Source organism: Melitaea cinxia, chromosome 26 (genome assembly GCF_905220565.1).
Source record: "Melitaea cinxia chromosome 26, ilMelCinx1.1, whole genome shotgun sequence".
Classification (NCBI taxonomy): Eukaryota; Metazoa; Arthropoda; class Insecta; order Lepidoptera; family Nymphalidae; genus Melitaea; species Melitaea cinxia.
Genome location: NC_059419.1, coordinates 2,968,765 through 2,987,353, shown reverse-complemented (window position 1 = coordinate 2,987,353; position 18,589 = coordinate 2,968,765). Strand labels below are relative to the sequence as shown.

The following is an 18,589-nucleotide window of genomic DNA, read 5'->3' as shown; positions in this document are numbered from 1 at the left end:
GGTATCCACAAATGTATCTCAAATTTAAAATCAAAATTGAACTATGGTACCTAGATAATGGAACCATAGGAGGTAAAGTGGACGATGTTGTTGAAGACTTAATCAAAATTAAAAACTAGTTCGATAAAATTAATGTGAATTTTTTTTCACAGATCTTCTATCACTTTCCAAAATTAATTTGGCAACGGAATTATTTAATAAAATTGCTCCTAATTTAAAAATACTTCAAAGAAGTACACTTTGTCTTCTAGATGCACCACTTATTGATGAAGGCATACAGCCAATTTTGGATAATAAAATTAAAAAATATTTGTTGAAAAGACTGACAAATTAGGCACTCTAAATTCTCATATTGCCCACACTATATTAAAATATTGTCTATTTGTCCCAAAATTAATGTATATTTTACGCGCAAGCCCAATTTGGAAATTTCCTGGAATGACCGAAAAATTTGATGCCACTTTAAAAAATTCATAAGAAAAAATTCTAAGTTTATCTTTTGATGAAAATTCGTGGACTCAAGCTACTTTACTAATTAGAGATGGTGGCATCGGCGTGAGAAAAATTTCTAGTGTCGCTCTTCCTGCGTTTCTTGCTTATGTGCATAGTATCAAGGGTTTATGTTCTGATATCTTAAAACCTAATTCAGTCCAAATTACAGATGCTACAGATGCAATAGAAAACTGGAAGTTAATGTGTCCTAATGGTGATATCCCGAAGGACGTTACAAAACAAAAACTTTGGGATATACCAATAGTTGACAATACTCATATAAGTTTGACGCAAAATGTTACAAGTGACAAAAACCGTGCCAGGCTGTTAGCTTTGTCAAATAAAGAGTCGGGACACTGGTTACATGCAATGCCGTCAAAAAATCTTGGGACATTTTTAGACAATGAAAGTTTTAGAATTGCTCTCGGTCTCCGGTTGGGAGCTCCACTGTGCTTTGAACACAGATGTCCGTGTGGAAAAGAGGTCGATTCTTTCGGACTACACGGCCTTTTCTGTAACAAGAGTTCAGGTAAGTGTTCCCGCCATGGTTCCCTAAACGATAACATAAAAAGCCATCCACTATATATGTAATTTTCTGTATATTCTGTTGTTAAAAAGAGCTCTTGTCGCTATCGACGTTCCTGCTCGTATCGAGCCTACTGGAATTTGTCGCAATGATGGTAAGAGACCTGGTGGATTGACGTTGGTTCCCTGGGAAAGGGAACGGGCACTTTTATGGGACGCAACCTGCGTTGACATACTTGCTCCGTCTTATGTCAGGGAAACAGCCTTAAAAGCGGGAGCCGCAGCGAGAAAAGCTGAAACGACTAAACGGCACAAATATTCGTCACTAATTCCAAATTACATCTTTGTGCCGTTTGCAGTTGAAACACTTGGACCTTGGAGTAGCAGTACTAAAAAATTTTTAAATGAGATAACTCCTCGCCTTATTGCCTCCACTGGTGACAAGAGGGCTGGTGCATTTTTTGCCCAGAGAATCGGCATAGCAATTCAACGGGGAAATGCTGCCAGCATTTTTGGCACAATTCCACGCGGACATGATTTATACCAAAACTATCTGTAAATATTTAGTTCTTAAGTTGTAAATTGTAAATATGTATAATGTTTAATAAAGTATTGTTATTCAAAAATAAAAATTGAGTTTCATAATGTAATCTATAATTTAAAAAAAAAAAACCAATAAAAAAAACAAAAAGCCAACGTCACGCGGTATTTCCAAGCGGTCACCCATCCAAGCACTGACCGCGCCCGAGGTTGCTTAACTTCGGTGATCGGACGAGAACCGGTGTTTTCAACGGGGTAGGGTATGTACGTGTTAAGATTCGTGACGCGTGACGCGTTTGATCCGTAAAAATTTTACCCCCATGCGCCTGAAGAAGTTTCACTTCAAAAAGTAATTTACATTTTTTTTAAACAATTTTTTTTTTATTACAAAAATAGCTTTGTCACTTATTAGTAATAATAATTTGAGTAGATAGAACTCCACTTTTTCTTAGTTTTACTTCAATTCATCATACTAGTAATATCTTACTCAATCTCTGCAATTATTAATCATTTTACGTGATAACACTTTCATTCTTATTTGACGGACACACGGACAATCCCAGCCTGAAATGATAACCTAAACTTTTTAATCTTTCTCTGATTTTGACAAACAAATAAATGACCCCAAACTTAAACAAGTTTATTACATAAACACATTTTACACAATCGCTGTTTTTACTTTATTCAACCTGAAACATCCTACTGCTGGTCATAGGCCTCTTTCTCCATGTGGGCGAAGTATTGGAACTTAATCCACCACGCTGCTTCACTGCAGGTTGGCGGATATGTTCCCAACCATAAGTAATGATCGTTATCAGGTATTTATGATAAAAACCGGGACCGACGGCCTTACGTGCTCTCCAAGCCATAAAATAGGCATAAAGTGAAAAGAAATAGACGCTCACATGTACATTTGAAAATATTACCCTAAAGTTGTGGAATAAAACTACTCGTAGCGACGATAAAATACCATATGTAAAGTATACAAAAGTCACTAGCAGTACAAAAACCTTTGCAAAACGTCGAGCTAACTCGTCGGCTCGTAACCCTACTTATGCGGAAAAAAGGAAGTAAATATATCCTGTTTTTGTCACCGCACCTGAGACGTCACGTCGCCCCGACGGACATCTGATAAATAGCCTTGCGTAAAAAAATATCATTAGTTTTCCCTCTTTCCGCCACCTGTCTATGTTTACAGGGAATTGAAGATGAACAAATTGGTTATTCGACAGACTTATAGATACGACCGACACGACACGACCTGGTCGTCGTGGGATGAATGGGATTATGTATTTTAATAACACTTGAATATTTCTTTATTTTTTACTTATTGTATACTTAAAAATATATTCTTCGATAGTTTGGTAAAAATACATATGATTACTACTCACATTGTACTCTTAATAACAAGTCTAAACAAACAATAGAGTCATTAATCTGCAAATAAAATTTCACTTCTAAAGTAGTTAATTGACTTTTTCGAAAGTGTTTTTTGTTGAGTTGATAATATGAAAAACAATTTTTTTCTTTACATTTTTCTTCGTTTTTACATGAAAAAAGTAACTGGACGCTGTGAGATTAATGTAGCGTTTCTGCTTATTATAAATAAAAATAATGAATTAATAAAGTATAGACTAATCTGTTGGAATCGGTTGAGGCATATAAACAAAAAACAAAGCCAAATAAAGAGTAAAAGCGATGAAGAAAAAAAATAAATTAGTAATCTTAGTAAATATAACCCATTTGTCGACATCTTCTAAAGACGTTTGCGACACTGGTTGCCACTTGAAAACCGTTTTAACAATATAATTATTTAACACATAATCATTAAAGTTAATAATCCACATCTTAGGCGAATCCTGTTTGTTTATTAGATTACTTGATATCCAAATAAAATAAATTGCACATACGGTAATATAAGTCGAAAAATTTACGTAATATAATATCGACGGTGTATCGTGCCCTTGATGGGGTATGAGCTCGCCCATGACACTCAATAAAGATACATTTATAATCAAACTGAATATAGCGAGATACAAACGATCACGATCCTTTATATCCAAAATTAGAGAAGTTAGAGTTAAAACAGCCACTGTTATTGATGGCATGACAACGGAAATCACAACTCCAAGCGCTTGCCTTTCAACAACGAATCTCAGAGATATCTTCACCTCTCCTGTAGCGTTTTCAACAGCACTAAAGTCAATAATGTTCCATCCTGAGCCGTATTCTGCTCCAAGTGCATATAAACCTCGCGTTGAGTTAAATGTAAACGTAACATTGTCCTTTATCCCATCCCTGATGTGAAACTTTAGTGCACATGTTTGTATGTCGTACGGCCAGTTCTTCAATTGTGAATGACAATTGGTCGTGTATATTCCCTTCGTGGCACACATAATCCGACCAGTATTCTGAATTTTACAGTACCTAGATTCGTAGTTCAGGAACTCCATCTCGTTGAACTCCCTCATATGGTGTAAAATGGGTAAGGGCGACCAGATGAAAAAAAAAGGAACAAGAAAAGAGTCAATGCCGTCATAATTGTCTGGGTTCCATTTGAACCTTGGGTCCTCCCATGAGAATATAATCCAAATAAATGTATTAAACAGCGTTTCGCTTTTGTCAAAGTAGAAGTTCCTTACACTAAACTTAAGAGCTACCACTGTCGCATCTTTGCATGGCGCGTCCGTAGAATTAAGAAGGTCGAAGAGTTTGCCCATATAAATTTTATTCGGTGTTCTTTCATCGATGATACAATCTGAGTTTACGTAATTAATAAGTGCTATGAATATTAAAGTAACCAAGAACATTTTGATTGTTATATGCGACATAAAATAATAACTGAATTTGGTGAAAATTCAAAAATAATAAACTCATTTTGATAAAAGGACAGTATCAGTGTCAGATAAACGAGCCACGTCAAATTATTACAGATCAAATGTCATAGCCATATGTATTTTTATACAAATGAATAAAAATCAATACCATATCTATTACGAAGTTGAACAGTTCGTTGGTTTGTACATTTATTAAACCTGGGCCTGGCCTGTTTTACCTCAAGTTGTAAACTACAGGTTTTTAATTCACGAATTGTAAATAGATGTACCTATATAACAGAAAAGTGGATAATCGAAAAAGAAAAAAATAGTTAACTATTTCACAAATTTTCAAGTCATAATGCTAAAAAAACGTTGACAGGCGTTGTATATTGGAAGAAAGATAGAAAAAATTACCACATCAGGTTTTTGCACGTTCGTAATATTTTGTTCCTGAGATAAGATAGTTGCTTATATAGTAAAAAAGCTATAAGATATACGGTCTTAGCAGAACGGATTTACATTTCGGTAATTGTACATTTGTAACTATTGAATATACATAATGTTAAAAATAAAAAAATAAAAAAATAAAAAAAATGGATAATGCAAAAGTGCATCCTTCCAATGTGATGAAATGTCCCATTTCCGCCCTCTAGCTACCACTAAAAATTATTAAATTAATTTGAACCAAATATTCCACGAATCGAAATAATGCGAAGGGCTTTACGATCGATTTTTTTTTGCCTCTTTTCTTTAATTATTTTTGTCGTTTTACGATTTATAATTTACGAAACCAGAGAATAATTTTCGCCGAAATATAAAATGTTTGTTTTTTTTTTTTTTTTAGATTGTTCAGCCTTTATATTCAATAGGCTTTAAATTAATAGTTTCCTGACATAAAATGAAATAAATAAATAGTGGTTTAAGAGTAAGCTATTCTCGTACTTTTAATAAAGCACAGCCTCCTTGGAGGCGGTAAATAACATTTTTATTTTTATTTTAAAACGGAAACGTAAGAACTATTGAGTACAGCGCCATCTAGGGGCAAAAAGTATAGCTTGTGTCATTATGGTTTGGTTTTAGTAGTTATCGAAGAAAACAGATGACGTTGTAAACTAACATTATAATATAAAACAAAACATAGCTTCCTTGGACCCATACCGAAGACGTTCTAAGCCGAGGTGCGATCTCGCTAGGAGCCTTACCACACCCTTAGGACCAACGGACATCCCGAGTTCTCCTCTTTTTTAACCGACTTCAAAAAAGGAGGAAGCTACTCAAATCGACCTTATATAAGTATATTCAGAAAATGAAAATAAACTATGTTTTTTTTTTTACCTTTATTCATTTATTTTAAACTTATAACCAACAATGTACATGAAGTTAAATCTATAAAATAGTAATTATTTTATTTTTCGAACTGCAGGTAAATGCAAGATTACTGGCGGAGTTATGTAAGCAAAGAAATGAAAAATAATTTAGATGTTAAAATTAAATAGATTTTAGTTTAATGTAATAATTAAGAATTATCACAATAAAAGTAAAATCTATTTAATTATTCTCATATGAAATGATTATAAATTTTTTGGTATCAGTTGAAATTAAATTTTAACTATTCTAATTTCGTGTAAATGAATGAATATATCCAACAACAAATACTAATAATTACTTTCAAAATAATTTTCAATGTTTATGTCTATCGTTTTTGGTCGAGGTACATAGACAATGAGTAAAATAAAATATATAACTAAAGTTACGTAAAAGTAAAAAATATTGACGATGCAAGCGAATTCAGTCCAACTATTAACATCAGTTTCATCGCCGGGTGACAGATCAGACACATTTCTTGAGAAAAGTATTTTGTAGCGACTATTTAATAAATACTCATTTAAAACAATAATCCAACGATGCGGTTCACTTGTTTTTTTACTCAGTAACCTCAAAACTAAACATAAACATATAGAGAAAGTACAAATGCAAATTGAAGATCGAATTAACAATATAATCGTTGGAGTGTCTGAACCATAATGGGGTATTAGTTCTCCAATAGTTTGGAATAAATGAAAGTTTGCAATTAAACTGAAAACAGTAAGACCTAGGCGAACGTTGCTTTTAACATCTAAATACATTGTAGCTATTATTAAAACTACTAATATTATTGACGGAAGTATGATCATAACCGCAATGGACAACGCTTGCCTCTCAACAACGAATAACATGGATGTATTTGTATATTTCGTTATGTTTTTAACCATATCGTGATAAACTACACGCCAGCCTCTGTGTTCTTCATCACCCAGTCCGTATAATTGTGACTTAACTATTAAATCTTCCTCTACATAACCTGTAGTACCAAGTTTAAATGCACAGATATGAGTGTCGAAAGGCCAATTTTCCAATGCCGTCTTACACGTCACGGTATAGGTAGAAGGAACTACACAAGTGGAGTTTCCATTATTATTAATATTACATTTTAAGGGATAGTAAGTATCATCAGTATTGTAGTAGTCTTCTTTGTGAAAAATAAACATCATCGGAGTCCATATTATGGCGGAGGATATTTGGGTGCTAGTTATTCCGCCGTAATCTTCAGGTTTCCATTGCGACCTGCGGTCCTGCCATTTCATATATAACCAAACGTACACCGTGAACAACTCTTCGTTATCATCAAAGTAAAAAGTTTTTAAATGAACCAAAAGTACGACTTCTTTTATATTATGTTCTGATGCAAAAGTACAATTCCTAATATCATAAAACAACTTCCTTTCGTAGATACTTGTCGGACTTCTGTTATCAAATTTACAATCTGAGCTCGCATATTTAATTAAAAACGAAATAATAGTTGCAGCTAGTAACATGTTTAATGTATTTACGCTAACTGAGGAAAATTTATATTGGTAATTTAATATTCAAACGCCCACTGCGATAAGAGGAATGCCAGAGCAAATGTTTTTTTCTAATCTATTAAAAAAACTCAGATATTAATCCATAGACAACATTAATATAATATTAAATTATAACATCAATAGTAACATGGAATTTTAATCAGATTTTTCTTTTTTTTTCTGGGAAATAGTTCTCGAGAAAATTGAGTGGGAAACAAAATTGATATTGAAGTTTTTGTCATTAATGAATCCTTTTGATGTTCTCAATAGAAACTCCCACTGGATACAAGATGATTATTTGATAAAAATTGTTGTTTGTGGACTTTATTTGGCACTATCTAAGTTTAGTAATGACGATTCGATTTTGGAAACATTCTTTTAAACATTAACGAAGAAGTAATAGCGAAGCAACATTATATTAAGTATATATTCAATATAATAATTTATCATAATCAATAAATAATTTCCAAAGATACTCTAATGGGTCAAACACAAATTGCGTAATTCATAATTTCCTAAAATTAAAACATCAAATTTCATTTTGAAAATCAGCCCTTATTTACATTGTACACTTTGACTATTCTTAATAATATGGATACAGATCAGTCTTACACATTTTTGCTAAGAATCAGTTTTTATTTTTATCTGTCCGCAAAAAAGACTTACTTGTTAGTTGATAACATAAACCTTATTTAAGCACATACATTTTTACGATTCATTTGAAAATCCTAATTAAATATGCTCAAAAAATATTCGCTATCATCACTAAACAATTAACATTTGATAATACGTGTATTTTCATCATTACAGCCTATACAGTCCACTGCTGGACATAGGCCTCCACAAGTTTACGTCAAAAATAACGTGAACTCGTGTGTTTTGCTCATAGTCACCACGCTGGGCAGGCGGGTTGGTGACCGCAGTACTGGCTTTGTCGCACCAAAGACGCTGCTGCCCGTCTTCGGCCTGTGTATTTCAAAGCCAGCAGTTGGATGGTTATCCCGCCATCGGTTGGCTTCTTAAGTTTCAAGATGGTTGTGGAACCTTGTTATCCCTTAGTCGCCTCATACGACACCCACGGGAAGAGAGGGGGTGGCTAAATTATTTAGTGCCGTAGCCACACAGCACAATACGTGTATTTTAGATAATAAAAAATAACCAAAAGTTAACCACAAAAGGGACCTTTCCTGTCGAAATTACACAGAAAAAATCTCGTTTTCTACAGAATTATTAAGCCATAAACGTTACATAATAATAATGTATCATGCGCTTGAAAACAAATGTTCTAAAAAAAGCCATTGCTCATAGTAAAGCAAATAATATTATAAAATTGGTATATATTAGAAAATAATGAATAATCATCACATGTCCACACAAAGGACATTTTTCCTGTAAAAATTAAAGATATAAAAATATACATGTGTGTGTGTGTACAAAAAGTATGTAGTATTGGGGAAGTATGCAGGGAATTTCGGGGGAGATAAATCGATATAGCTAGGATACATTTTTAGAAAATGTCGTTTTACCCCTGTTTTAGACAATGAAAGAATGACTACAATATCGTTAGAATACGAAGATAAATTTCGCACTTGTCAATAAAGTTGTAAAACTCCAGCTGGTAAATCTACCAACCAATGAAAAAGACCACGGTTCAAATGCTCAAATTTCCAGATCGATTGTTATTTTTTCTTTTTTTTTCTAATTGTACTCATGCTTTTTTATTTAAATAACCAGTTCATATTTTATATTATTATTATGTCGGTAAAATCGGAAAATATTATTCATATTTTATCAATATGTGATTTGTATTTAAATATGATTTCCAAAAAAACACGATTTACTCAAAATAACGAGCTAAGCTCGGTCAGCCAGGTACTAGCTATATTATGCTACAACATGTTATATATCTAATAAGCTTATTTTCGATCAGTACATCAGCAGTTTCAACTGCAAATTCACTCCTTGACGGGTAGAATTTCACAAACTCTGAAATAGATATTTATTAGTTTTTGATCAGTTGTCTCAAAATATAGTTTAATCTCTCTAACAACAAACATAACGGACTTCAACATAAACTTCAAATCCCTATTTCACACCCTTAGGAGTAGAATTTCTATAAACGCAGATACAAACAATTACTTATGTTTTTAATCAGTAGTCCAAAAATGAAGCGCTTACTGGCGTTACGCTTTCCTATCTTCAAAAGTTTCATACACACTCTCAACCACTTTCAAGGCTGAATTTGTCCAAATTCTTCCTTTGTCTATTGAACCAACCGAACGAACTGAATAGAATATATTAGGTACGAGTATGATGTACGATATTGAATTTCGTGTTAAATATAATCTTTCTAATATGTAATAAGGAAAAGAAAATGAAAGTTTATTTATTTATTTATTAATAAGGTTAGCCAACAGTTATTTACACTGATTCATAAATATTTGACACTGAGAAGTAATATATCATATACAAATGAAACAACCACTTATAGGTTAACACCACATGTAAGAACACAGCTGCACTTAGTAAAAACAATAAAGTAAATTAAAACTATCAAAAAGAACAATACATATCAAATAAAACAATGCATATAAATGTTTTACATATATATGCATTTTTTACGATATTTTACAAAACATAATTTAGTTATGTTAATTTAGTAAATTTAATTAGCACTTACGTTTTCATTTCCAATTACCAGATATATTTTTTTATTTTTATCAAATTAATTTATTGGAAAATTAACAAAATAGCTACTAATTTTGAAAATAATTTTTGAAATTTACATTTGTTGAATTTGGTCTAGGTATGTAAAAAATTAGAAGAATAAAATATATATTAAAAATTATATAAACGCTGAAACTATTAATAAAACAAACAAAGGTAGTCCAACTTCCAACAACAATTTCATCATCCGGTACATTTTGGCATTTTAAAAATAGTTTTTTGTAGCGACTTTTTAGTAAATACTCATTAATAGCAATAACCCAACGCTGTGGTTCACTTCTTTTATTACTTAGTAACCTTAAAATTAAACATAAACATACAGAGAAAGTACAAATAAAAATTGAAGATCGAATAAACAATACAATCGTTGGAGTGTCAGAACCATAATGGGGTATTAGTTCTCCAACAGCTTGCAGAACACGAAAGTTTGCAAGCAAACTAAAAATAGCAAGACCTAGACGAATATTGCTTTTAACATCTAATATAATTGAAATCATGGCCAAAACTACAACTGCGATTGATGGTGGAATGATTGTTTGTGTAATGGCTATCGCTTGCCTTTCAACAACAAAGAACATGGATCTTTTGGTGTTTTTTGTAATATTTCCGATCATACCATAATGAATAATATTCCAATTGGTGCTGTTTTCAAATCCAGATCCGAATAAAAATGACTTAACCACCAAATCGTGTCGAAAATAATTTTTGAGGGCAAGTTGAAAGCTACAAATTTGGGTATCAAAGGGCCAGTTTTCCAGTAAGGTCTTGCAAGGAACAGTGTAAGTATATGGTGCTGTACAGGTGACTCTTCCTTCATTTGTAACTTTGCAATCAGCCTCATAATAAGTATAATCTGTATCGCTGTAGTCTTCTTTGTGGTACAGTAACTGTAGTGGTGTCCAAATAAAGAAGCTTTTGGTTGATAATTCAACTCTGTTTATCCCTTCGTATTCTTCTGGGTTCCACTGTAATTCTGGTTGCCACCATTTCATTTGCAACAGGGTCTTTATTGAAAACAATTCTTCATTAACGTCAAAGTAAAAATTATGTAAATGAACCAGAAGTTTAATATCCTTTAAATTACCAGTAGGCGGTTCTTGCATACATTCGTACAAATCATTCTGTAACTGGGTCTGGTGCCTGCTATATGGAGTCCCGTTATCAATTTCACAATCTGATCTCGCATTTTTGATTAGCAGCGATACAATGATGGCAGCTAGGATCATGATTGTCGTGTGTATTCTGACTGAGCGAAAATTACTATTAATTAATAAGAATATTACAAATAAGCAATAACACGCCCACAAAGATAAAAGGTTACAATAGCAATAAATTTTATCTAATCTTTTTGAAAAAAATTATATCGATGACTGGCTTGCAGGCATTAAATGACCTGGAAACTAGACCTAAAAATATTAAGTGTTAGTTTTGGTCTAAAATCTCATTTCCCGAGAGAATTTAGAATGGATGAGGAGTCCTAATGATGATGTTTTTCATTGAAAATTCTATCTGAGCCATCATAATCCATAAATACAAATAATAATAGGCCCCTACCTTGGTTACAAGGGGGAGGAAGAAATTGCCTGCTCAGAATATGAAGCAGTCCGGTAGTACCACGTCTACCTTACGAGGGTCACAGCTAAATAATTCTGCTTTCAAGCAGTGTTGTGTTCCTGTTGATGAGTAAAGTGACCAGAGCTCCTGAGGGGAATTGGGGATAGGGTCGGTAAGGCGCTTGAAATGCGTCTGGTGTTGCAGGCTATAAACTACGGTAATCTCTTACCACCAGGTGAGCCTGTACGCTTGTTTGCCGACCTAGTTATATATATTTAAAAAAAAAACTGACGAAGCATTATCTCAAGATATTTCTGCAGATTTCCCGTCGTTGTTTTCATAAAAACATTTTTAAACATAAACAGCCCTCATAAATGTTAATGCCAAAACCAAGGTGTCTGTGACTCGTAAAATTTGAATTTTAGGCGACGCACTCAGAATTGCTTAGACGAAAATGCGATGAGTTTATCAGGTACTTTTCTTTGGAGGCATAAGTTTTATATTTTGATCACTTTCATAATAATTATATGTGTAAAATATATGTATATACATAACGAATTATAATATGTGTGGAATACTTCTCTCTAGAATAATTTTGTTAGACAGGCTCAGCGCTCTACGAAGCCGCAATCAGCCAATTCTTATTCTAAAGCTTGAATTATGACATAAATTTATGTTTTCTCTGTCTCCCTCTCTCTCACTGTGAGTGTGAGTGTGTATTTGTGTACAAGTACGTATGAATGTGCACGTGCGTAATGCGTGTCTTATGCACTTTTTTTAAATTTATATTTATACATGTGTACGTAAGATAAGGGAGAATAGAGTTGGTATATGTTTTTATTTCCTCGTCGTTGATAATTAATTATGCGTCGAGGATTCCCGTGATGTGACTTTCGGATCTGACATGATTGAGACGATATTCGTCACCATAAAATGAAAAAAAGATGTCTTCTAATGTTTGCCCGCGACTTCATTCGCGTGGATTTTTTTTTCTATATATCACTAGGTCGGCAAACAAGTGTACGGCTCACCTGATGGTAAGAGATTACCGTAGCTAGTACCGTAGACACCTGCAACGCCAGAAGCATCGCAAGCGCGTTGCCGTTCCAATCCCCAATTCCCACCAGGAGTTCTGGCCACGTTACCGACAGGAACACAATACTGCTTGAAAGCAGTATTATTTAGCTGTGATCTTCTGTAAGGTCGATGTACTACCCCAGTCAGGCTGCTCCATATTTTGAGCAGGAAATTCCTGCTGAGCCCTACCTCAGAAAAATTTAACAAAAAAATAATTTTTCGGTTCGCAGAGTAATAAAATAAATAAATTTCTAAAATAACAGTAGCCTAAGTTACTGTTTATTACATCAGCTGTCTACCAGGGATAGTCTCATCAAAATCGGTCCAGTCGTTTCAGAGATGCCAGAACAAACAGACAGACAGACAGAAAGACAGAGAGACAAAAAATGTAAAAAAATGTTATTATGTACCGTGAATAATACGAATACATAGAGAAACTTTCCAATATAATGTTACATATTTTTACATTATTATTACATAGCAGTTGCTAAGTCCGAGCTATACAAAACACTTTTCTTCTTTGAGCTTCAAGTAATTGTAGAATGGAACGATTGGAGCGGTATCTCGGAAGAATGTAATAACAGCTAGCTACGTTTTTAATTGTCAACAATGTATCCTGTGCGACTTTAAATTGCAACTTTTACGCGTGACCGCATTGCAAGCTCACCGGCTTGCAACTAGAACGGGGGAAGGAATGCAGTCAATTGTCTCCTCTCAAGAGAAAATATTGTAAGGAATGTTTACTACACTATGTATAAATTATAATTTCATAGTTTGTTTTGTGATCATGAAAACAAAATTTATTTATTTTGTTTATTTTTTGCCATAAACAATAACAATAACAAACAATAAGATACTACTATAATATTTTAACAAAATAATCACTAACCATAACATATAATAAACAAATAACTATTTATGAATTGATTCAGAGAGTAACATAATAGGTTCACTAAATCTGATAGTTGATTCAGAAGGCGTGTAGCGCATAAATTTATTTTGTAACCGTTTTAGCATTAGTACTTGTTCTCATGCGGTGACCAAACGCTTGTATTGAACTATAGATGACTCTTTACTAAAACATTATACTATGCTATAACTGTTCCTATGTTTTTAAAGAAGTGAGCTTTGCGCAAGATGAAACCTAAATTACGATACGCCATCTTACATATTTTTTCGTCATCGTTCGTTGTCGTTCATCTTAAAATGAGTTGAACCGCCAAATCGCTAAATTCACTTACTCTGATTATTGGAACTTCTGCAACCTTGTAATTGTTAATGATGGCATGGTGTTCTTGCGAGAATGTTGTCGTTACACACGAAGAGGTATTTCTATAAGCCATTGCCATCACTCCAAGCTACTACTCTATCCATATCAACTTTCCCTGATAATGGGAGTGTTTTCCAATAATGGTATCAATCAAAATAGTCTAGTTATTGAGTTTACAGACTATCAAACAACATGCTTCGACTTCTTAGAGCAAATATTTAGTTTGTGTCCAAGCTAAATAGGGTAAAATAGCAGGAATGATTATGGTAATCCATAGCTAGAGGATTTTGCTTCACAAGAACAAGAACAAGGGCAGATAACTATAAATATGCTTTTACAGTTCTTTATGTCTATTATATCAAGCGCTTGCAGCGATTAGATAGAATTTGTATGGTTCTTATCCTTCTTTAAAGCCTAGCGCTCTTATAGCGACAGTAACTAGATACCCTCTGCTATCGTTTCAAGGTTGTAACTTTGTTAGTTATAAATATTATATAAACTTTAAATTAGGTATGATAAAGCCATGAATCAAAAATAAATTTTAATTTAATTAATAAAATACCTAACGACTTTCTAACAATTGCCAACGACCCTATTCAAACTGGATGTAAATAAAATAACGCGGGCATATTTTCCAATTAAAAAGTTCGGGCCCAAATCTGGCAACGCGTCCCTCGGCACGAACAATTTAAAACTCTGGTAACATCGGTTTTTTAGGATTTAATGAAGTAGATTTTTATATGTTCAATTTTATCGATACAATCGTATATATTATTATGTATTACTTTTTTTTTAATGGCGAGATTCTAAAATTCATTCATTATTCATTGTTCATATTAAAAAAAAGTTAGGGTTTCTGTATTTGAAATATTTTTCATTGTTTTTCAATTCTTATATAAAAAATATAGATATTAGGTAAGGATTGCGTTTAAGTATACCAATGCCATGTGCCGGTGCCATGAGGTTACGACTTAGGTTCGTAATGGTACTGCTGTCTTTTTAAAAACATTAGCCATGTCATAAGACTAGATAAGAATTATTTTTATACAAAAATATCTTATCTCGTTGTGGGAGGTGTAGGGAAAGTTTTCAAAGAAATATGTGCCAATCAAAATAAATTCTGAGACTTTATATATCTGAAAAATCCGCGGAGAACAGTTGGCGAACAGTTAAAATCCAACCCACTCTCCTTTAAGTAAAAAGAAACATTTGTTGAGTAAGAAACGTTTATAGGTAAAAGGTATTCATAGAACAGTAAAATGAACAGTACACTCACTAAACTATTATATCGGTACCTTGGAAAGGAAATTTTTAACCGAATTCCGAAAAAGGAGGAGGGTCCTCAATTCGATTGTATTTTTAGTAAAATAAAGAATTTCGTTTTGGGTATCGGTGTTACCAGGATGCGGTCACCAGGACTTATTGAGGCAGGAATAACAACTAGTCTTTACGAACTATTCATAAAACTAACGTCATCTATCACACGAATCAACACTACACCAGAAATGCCAAAACTTTCACTCTGTTTTTCTTAACTGTATATTTTAGTATCATATTTATAGCCTGTAGATATTATATCTTCATCAATACCTTAAAAGCCTTCCTGACGAAAAAAGTTTAGTTATATTCCTATTTAACCTGAATATCTGAAAATAACTAAATAAACTATAATTCCCAATTGATATGAGAAAGAAAATAGAAATTTCTATTTAGTAATCTTAATAACAACAAAATTTTTTTTTTCTTATTTTAGAAATTGGACAAACATTTATAAAAAGTTTTTCGTGTATTTTACTTTTGATACAAATAAAAATTCCTATTTTATTTATTTAACATAGCAAATTGGAGTATCTGTTTGTAATATTAAAATAGCCGCTTTTACTAAATGCATATGGATGTATACAGGGTAAATACCTATACCAAAATAATATTTTTTACAATTTTTATCGGTATGTCTGACTGGACCGATTTTGATGGGACTTTCACTAGTAGATAGCTGATATAATAAGGAGTAACTTAAGCTACTTTTGCATACTAAATTTATTTATTTTATAACTGCGCTATTCCGTTCTATTAAATTCTGTTCTATTCTGTTCTATTTTATTCTCTTCTTTTCTATTTTCTATTTTATTCTATTCGATTTTCTATTCGATTCTATTAGATCTTATTCGATCCTATTCGATGCTATTAGGTTCTATTCTACTCTATTCGACTCTACTCAAATCTAGTCGACTATATTCGACTCTCCTACGTGGGGAAAGAGGCCTATGCCCAGCAGTGGGATATTACAGGCTGAAGCGTAATATTCGACTCTATTCAACTTAACTCGACTCTACTCGACTATGTTCGACTCTATTTAACTCTTTTCGATTCTATTTTTTACTCTTATTATTGATTTTCTATTCGATTTTCTATTTGATTCTACTCGATTCTACTCGTTTATACTCAATTCTACTCGATTCTATTCGACTCTACCCTTCTCTACTTTACTCTACTCTACTCTCTATTCTGTTCTATTCCATTCTATTCCTTGCTATTCTGTTCTATTCCGGTCTATTCTATTCTCATATAGACTATACTCTTATATTCTATAATTAATCTAGACATATAAATAAAATTGGAGCGTTTTACTAAATGCATATGGATGTAAATACGGTATATATACACCAAAATAACATTTTTTATAATTTTTGTCTGTCTGTCTGTCTGTTTGTTTGTTCTGGCTAATCTCTGAAACGACTGGACCGATTTTGATAGGACTTTCACTGGTAGACAACTAATGTAATAAGGAGTAACTTAAGCTATTGTTATTTTAGAAATTGATTTATTTTATTACTCTGCAAATCGAACAATAACTTTTTTTGTTAAATTCCATGCGGATGAAGTCGCGGGCACAGCTAGTTTATTACTAACAATAGATCAGAAACAAGATAAAAAGTTAGCTGACGTATTGAGGTGTTAAACAAGTAAAAGCTTCTGACATTCATTTCAGTGTCAAACTAATCTTTATATATATAATCTAAATGTAAATTGTAAATATGTATAATGTTTAAATATAAATAGATAAATTTAAAAAAATCTTTATCCGTAGATATTTCTATTTGCAACCTGTGAGTACAAAGCTAACAAAGCTCGTTTATAAAAAATGTTTAATAAGACGTAAGTACGTCCTTTTTTAATAATATAAAAGTACCATCATCACCATCATCATCATCACTTCGGCCTATCGCAGTCCACTGCTGTAAACGGGACTCCACAAGTTCACGCGAAAAATGTATATATATGTATCATGTATGATTTTAACTTATATAATGGTGAGCTTTTAAACAAAATTTCATCCCCTATATAAGTAATATAAGCTCTTAGGGAAGAAAATTTAAAAAATGCAAACATCCAGACTAATCTACATGTAAATTCCTTAAACCCCCTTTTCACCCCTTAAGTTTTTACTAATATTGAGTTAGAAGCCCATAAATAAATTTTATGTTTCTGATTTCAAAATGACTATATTGTATAATTGTTGCTTAGAAATGACCACACCAACCAAAACTTATGATCTAATATTAAAAGTTTGTACTTGGCGATGACGAATCAGTAAATCACTGAATTATTACGTTATTTTAAAAGCATATATTTGGTATTTTTTTTTTAATTAATATTTGAAAACAATGGAATTTTCAATAAAAAAAAAAGATAAACAAGAATAATACACAAAAGAATTTTAAATAAGTTTATTTTTATCTTCTATATTAAATAAAAATCAACAAAATTACTCTATTACGACAAAAATTCTTAAATGTAATAACATACTATTTACCTAATAAGTATTAAACAAGAACAAAAAAAAAAAATAAGATCTACCTTAAGAATTAATTTTATATAAATACAAGATTCAATTCGAATTTTGGTATTGCAACATAAAATTAATATTTATTAATGAGGCAAACCACAGTCTTTAAATTACATTATAACATTATAAATTTTACCTTACGTTGATGCTTATAAATATTTTATTATCAAAAAGTGTTCATAAGAAAATAGTACTTATTTGATGTTAGGTATAAATGTCTAGAAGTATAGAAGTGAGACAACGTTAAACAAAGTGTTTTCAGCATTTTTATTAAATGAAAGTTAACGAAAATGAAGACTACACATGGAGCTCATATCAACATTCATTAAAGTTAATTAATTCATCATCATTAAGGTAAAAGTCACTTAACTTATCAACTGAATTTATTACCAATGCTTAATAATACTATAATATTGACTTATTAGTACACCATTTCAATATGACTGACTACTGACTTTGTAATAAAAAAAAAATATATAAAATAAATTGTAAATAACTTAACATAGTATGGGATATAATATAAAAAATATAGTTATTAGTCTTTTGTCTACTATTGTATATTAGAAAACTAAATGCTAGTAGTAGTACGTATATAATTTGATACAAGCTATACACACTTAACATTGATGTCCATTGAATACAATTAAATTAGTCGACATTTTAAAACCTGCATTTTTCACGTAACTCATGATAATAATCGATTATCACTTGTGAACGCAGCTGCTTTTTTATTACCCTTTATTTCATTTTCAATTTCCTGCAACGTTTTATCTTTCGTTTCGTTCAATACAAAGTACAATATAACAAGTCCTACAATTACACACACAGCGTATATGCTAAACGTTCCAACTAT

The 18,589-nt window shown here is 32.1% G+C and overlaps 1 protein-coding gene and 1 pseudogene across 1 annotated transcript; both read right to left on the bottom strand.

The window, feature by feature from the left end:
• Window positions 1-1,707: 1,707 nt before the first annotated feature.
• Window positions 1,708-1,827, bottom strand: LOC123666653 (annotated as a pseudogene).
• A 1,113-nt stretch (window positions 1,828-2,940) lies between these two features.
• On the bottom strand, window positions 2,941-4,367 carry LOC123666407 (acetylcholine receptor subunit beta-type acr-3-like). Its single transcript, XM_045600501.1, has 2 exons — window positions 3,492-4,367; window positions 2,941-2,994 (listed from the first exon to the last, which is right to left on the bottom strand). The coding sequence occupies exons 1-2, from the start codon at window positions 4,365-4,367 to the stop codon at window positions 2,941-2,943; spliced, it is 930 nt and encodes a 309-aa protein (XP_045456457.1).
• Between the last annotated feature and the right edge of the window lie 14,222 nt (window positions 4,368-18,589).

What these genes read in the sequence shown, in the direction of transcription:
- LOC123666407 (XM_045600501.1), bottom strand. Translation starts at nt 4,367, where the DNA reads ATGTTCTTGGTTACTTTAATATTCATAGCACTTATTAATTACGTAAAC. An exon ending in CACCGTCGATATTATATTAC is followed by an intron (nt 2,995 to 3,491) that starts GTAAATTTTTCG and finishes TTTTATTTGCAG; the next exon opens with ATTAATGACTCTATTGTTTG.